The sequence below is a fragment of the Nicotiana tabacum genome, chromosome 2, assembly GCF_000715075.1.
Source record: "Nicotiana tabacum cultivar K326 chromosome 2, ASM71507v2, whole genome shotgun sequence".
NCBI classification, from domain to species: domain Eukaryota; kingdom Viridiplantae; phylum Streptophyta; class Magnoliopsida; order Solanales; family Solanaceae; genus Nicotiana; species Nicotiana tabacum.
This window is the reverse complement of record NC_134081.1, coordinates 110807833-110812628: the sequence shown is the minus strand read 5'-3', so window position 1 is coordinate 110812628 and position 4796 is coordinate 110807833. Positions and strand designations below refer to the sequence as shown.

At 36.4% G+C, this 4796-nt stretch overlaps 1 protein-coding gene across 1 annotated transcript; it reads right to left on the bottom strand.

Annotated features, from left to right (window-relative positions):
• Positions 1-361: 361 nt before the first annotated feature.
• On the bottom strand, positions 362-4576 carry LOC107759559 (putative beta-1,3-galactosyltransferase 2). Its single transcript, XM_016577523.2, has 11 exons — positions 4063-4576; positions 2975-3074; positions 2794-2867; positions 2501-2712; positions 2330-2393; positions 2151-2223; positions 1927-2047; positions 1610-1697; positions 1408-1533; positions 1177-1286; positions 362-851 (listed from the first exon to the last, which is right to left on the bottom strand). The coding sequence occupies exons 1-11, from the start codon at positions 4176-4178 to the stop codon at positions 703-705; spliced, it is 1233 nt and encodes a 410-aa protein (XP_016433009.1). The 5' UTR covers positions 4179-4576; the 3' UTR covers positions 362-702.
• Between the last annotated feature and the right edge of the window lie 220 nt (positions 4577-4796).

The window sequence follows — 4796 nt, the reverse complement described above, 5'->3', positions numbered from 1 at the left end:
TCATTAAATTTAAAGATGACATTTTGAGTCATCACATTCTCCATCTCTAAATTTCAAAGTTCACACCAAAGGACCCCTAAAAGTTTCTTGTTCAACTACTATGTGAATATGCTTTACCAAGTAGTAACAAAGACACCGTTGAAGGTGGGAACAAGCTCTGCTCCCCACTCCTACTATTACTAATATTCTAAAAGAAATTATAGATGTTATTTTATGCAATGCTCTTCCTTATTTTTACCTAAAGGTTTCTTGAAAATGAGATTGGAAAGACCTTTTTTCACTTTAATTATGGTGCATTATTGGAGTAAAATGCAATATGACACCACATTTCAGCAAATTTAAAGTGTACACAAGAAGCAGGTCCACCAAAAAAATGACTTGCATTTATTAAGATTTTACAATCCAGTGAATTATGACTTACATCTTAGCCTAGTGGTAAACAAGAAGAAAAGAGTGGTGAGAGCCATTGCCTGCTTGTGATGACCGCTTTGGCAGCCGTTCTTCTCTACAAAAATGGAGAACTTTACAGCTAGGCCTTGGCACTCTTTCTATAGAATTCCCTCTCTTTCCCCGCAATCCTTCTCTTGATCCCTCCGTGTGTATAACATGTATATCTGTACTCTCGAGCAATAAAATGAGAACTTTTTTTGACATAAAGCATTGGCATCATCTCCTTCCTGAGTTTGGAAGAAATGCATGTGCTCAGATTGCAGCTTTCCATAAAGCATTCTCCCCTTCCCCACACCGTCTGTGGACCTCCTTTAATCTGTCGACGGACCTGCATATCCCGCTGCAGGTCCAGTCAAATGAAGCAACACAGATATTGCCTGCCTGAGCCTTCCATTCACAATCTGCAGCAACAGTGTTATGCTTTAAATAATATGCGATAATAGAAAAGACAAAACAGAATAGGTTTACGAGTTGCAACCTAATGGATTAACTAGCTAGGTAGAACATAGCGCAATCACATTCGACAGAAGAGAGTTTGGTATTTTTGCAGTTAAACATGTAGAAATGTGAGGTTAGTTACAGATTCAGATCTTGGAATTCAAGCAACTATCTCAATGCCTTCTTTTAATAAAATATGCTTTCGTAATTCTGAAGAAAACTTCCCGATGGTTTCTCAAGTTTTATTACGATAGCAAATTAAGACCAGTAAAAAGGAAAAAGCTTTACCTGGTGGAGTTCCACAACATAATCTGCGGTCGTCTATATGGTGCACGTCAAGACCAATAAACCAAGCTCCCAGTGACACATCCTCATTGGCATATTTATGTAGTACATGCCTGCAAGCATCGAGAAGATTATGATCAGAATTTCAAAACAAAAGGGGAGGAAATCATTGTATTTGGATAGTGTTCAGTCCATATAATTAGAAAAAAATATAAAGAAAAGAAAATACTAAACTGATTTACTGATATGTAGGAGGCCAGGTCCTTTGAAATGGCATATATTTGGCCCGTAGCATGACGGAAGTACTTGTTTCCCGTCTCCCCAAATTTCCAGTATTCTGGTTCATGGTATCTTACTCCCCTGTTCAAGAGAAAATTATAAATTGCTAAAGTAATGAAATTTAAAATTGAATTCACTTAGAAAATAAAACCCTTACTTCTGAGCTAGCACAGGACCGGATTTCATGCACCCAATGTACACACGAGGCTTCTTACGATGCCTTGCCAGTGTTTCTGCAAGTGTACCTGCAACAGAAATAGAAAATGAGTTTGCTAGCGAAGAAAACAAACTAGTAAGCGGACACCATTTATATTTGTGCTAACGAGTAAGTAAATTTGGACAAACTTTAGCCAGCTTCCTCTTAGGATGTATTCGATAAACATTTACTATCTACTAATTTATTATGGGAAAGTAAGACATGTAAGATGATTATGCTATTGCCAATGTGGAAAATAATGTCACAAATTCAGTTACCTATATTTACATGGACATCATCATCAACTTTAACGTAATACTCTGCATCCCATAGCTTAACAGCAGTAGCAAAATAAGTCTTTGTCTTGGCAGACAATTCTAGATAACCCTCGACGTGATCCTGTTCAAAGGCGGCAGAGTTATGTTACAAACTCTTATTTATGAGGAGAATTTTAAAAAAATAGAGTTAGTACATATTGAGCTAATTATAGAGAGAGGATTACCAAGCGCAAGAAATCACCATGCTTTTGGTCCTCGGCTTCAATAGCTCTGTCCAGTATACCCCCTAACGTGGCACTGCACAACAAGTTTATAGCTTTATTAGTCAGAGCGTATAAAGTCTATGCTGTCTATACATCTGCAGATAAAACCGCTAAACATTTGCAACTTCTTAAGTACCTACCCATGACCAATGACAAAGCGCATGATGATTCCTTTCTCTTCTTCCAGCTTCTTTCGTTTTTCGCCTATTTACGACATTATAAACAAGGTAACATATCAGACAGAAACAATGGCAACCAAAAGATGAGTTAAATAAACTAGAAGGGGAGAAGGGAGTGGGAACAGTCCATACCTTGTGGCATCCATGTAGCACGAACTGAATCCCTTCTTTTTCTGCTACTAAATGCGGTATTTATTCCTACAACCACAAAATATTTTCTTTTTCTAGGTGAATCACCCTTCTCAATGTCTTGTGATAGAGGTGCACCGCTAAGAATTGACTCCTGAGTTGCCTTTGCAGCTGCCAACTCCATCTCCAAATTTGAAATTGTTTTGTCTAGTGTCCTGTATAAGATATGCAGTCATAGGAAAGTAAAACTTACTAAACAATAATAGGAAAGAAAAAGAGTGTTGAGCAGAACTCACTGAAGAGCATGATGTGTCTTAGAAACTTCTCCGAAAACATCTTTGGATACTAATTTTACATCTTTCTGCTGCAACTGAAACAACACAAGATAACATCTAAGATATCTTGTATGGGGATTAAACAAGAAATTGAGGCTCGAGTTGGAGATTTCAATAAAAAAACTAGAACAGAAATACTCACAAATTTTGTATCGCAGCCTTCTGAAACTAAGTTGAGTTTTTCAGCTTCTACTGCAGTTGTTCTTGTAATACCACCTTTTGTTTCAGGAACCGTCCACATTCTGCAATAACAAGATACTTGTGTTAGTATGGAATATCAGTTTTCAAGAGTTATATTCACAAAGAAAGATCATTTCATATAATATTTGCAAAGCTACAGTAAAGAGTGGTGTTTCAATATCAAAAGTCTAGTATTTCAATATTCTAGAATGCTCCTACAACTAACTGTTGTTTATAACCATCTGCACTATTTAGTTTCCTAAATCCAAATCCTTTTTTGTCAAAATACCTAAATCCTTATTCTTATATGACATTCAACACATTATTATTTACAACAACAACAAACTCAGTGGAATCCCACTAGTAGGGTCTAGGGAGGGTAGTGCGTATGCAGACCTTACCCCCTATCCTGCGGATGTAGAGGCCCTGTTTCCAAAGGACCCTTGGCTCGAGAGGATGAATAAACATGTACGCGTACTTGTTCAGTGTGCAAAGGTAAAGAAGAAAATGAACAATAACAAAAAGGGAATGCCAGAAAAGAGGATGAAAGGGGACAATGAGGGAGAATAACATAGCTTGAAGTTTCCATCAATTCAGAAATGAGAAATAAGCCAAACTGGTGATCAAAGGTTATTTTAAGGCCTAAAATACACAATTTTGTAAAATCTCAACCAGAATGTCATTACAGATCTACCAGTGCTTTACCATTTTATTTTGCAAAATTGCCATTATACAAAAGGAAAATATAGGGAAAAAATCAGAAATAATACTCAGAAATTTCAAAAAAGGTAACAATTGAACAGCATCAACAGTTCAACACTCCAAGATTATTTTGCTTATATAGAAACAACACCACAAAATCTCCCTTTCAAAGACATAGCACAATATCCAATCTTGAACGCGTAACATTACCAAAAATTCTTCCTGATAAACTACCGGGTTCAAAATGGCGCAATCAAGAAAAAGTGGAGATATCAAAAATTGGTTGAATTCACATAGGAGATATAACAAGAAAAAGTGAAAATTTCTGATAAAAGGTAATTAATTTACCTGGCGGTGAAGAACATCCCAGCACAAAAACTACCTATACAAAGAAAAAGAGTCCATTTTTGAGAAATAATACTTCTTGATTGCGGTTCTACCACTCCTCTGATCTTGAAAGACATTTCCAATCTAATTAACTCTAATTCTCCTCAGCCAATCTACCTACTACTACCTTTCTGGTTAAAATCCCATATGCAGAACTCAGAGACAGAACCAAATCAAAGACACCCCCAAAGCAAAAGAAGCTATATTGGCCAAAAGTTTAAGAGAAAACTGTTAGTATATGTAAGTTTTTGAATTCTTGAACACAAACTTCGAGGAAGATTCAGAGCTATAGGAAAGAAGGTATAAGCTATAGCTATAGGAAATGATGCTTAAAAAAGGATGCCTTGTTCTCACATCTAATTTGTTCACTTTCTTCTATCCTTTGCTTTGTTCTCCCCCCTCTCTCTCTCCCCTATATACACACAACTACTAGTACTACACTTTGCAGGTAAGCTACTTGGAATAGAAGTGAGAAGACTTGCAAACTGTCCCAGTTTGATATACCAAATTTACCAAACTGTCCTTGTCAGTACTTTGGACCATTTTCTCTTATTTAAATTGAGATGGGGATTCTTGAATAACTGTAACAGTTTTCTTATTTTTTTGTCTTAGTGTGACATGAATGCCCTTTCCTTCTTTAACTTTTTCTTGAATGTGAACATATGCTTTGACAGTTTTGTTTTAGAGACAATAGA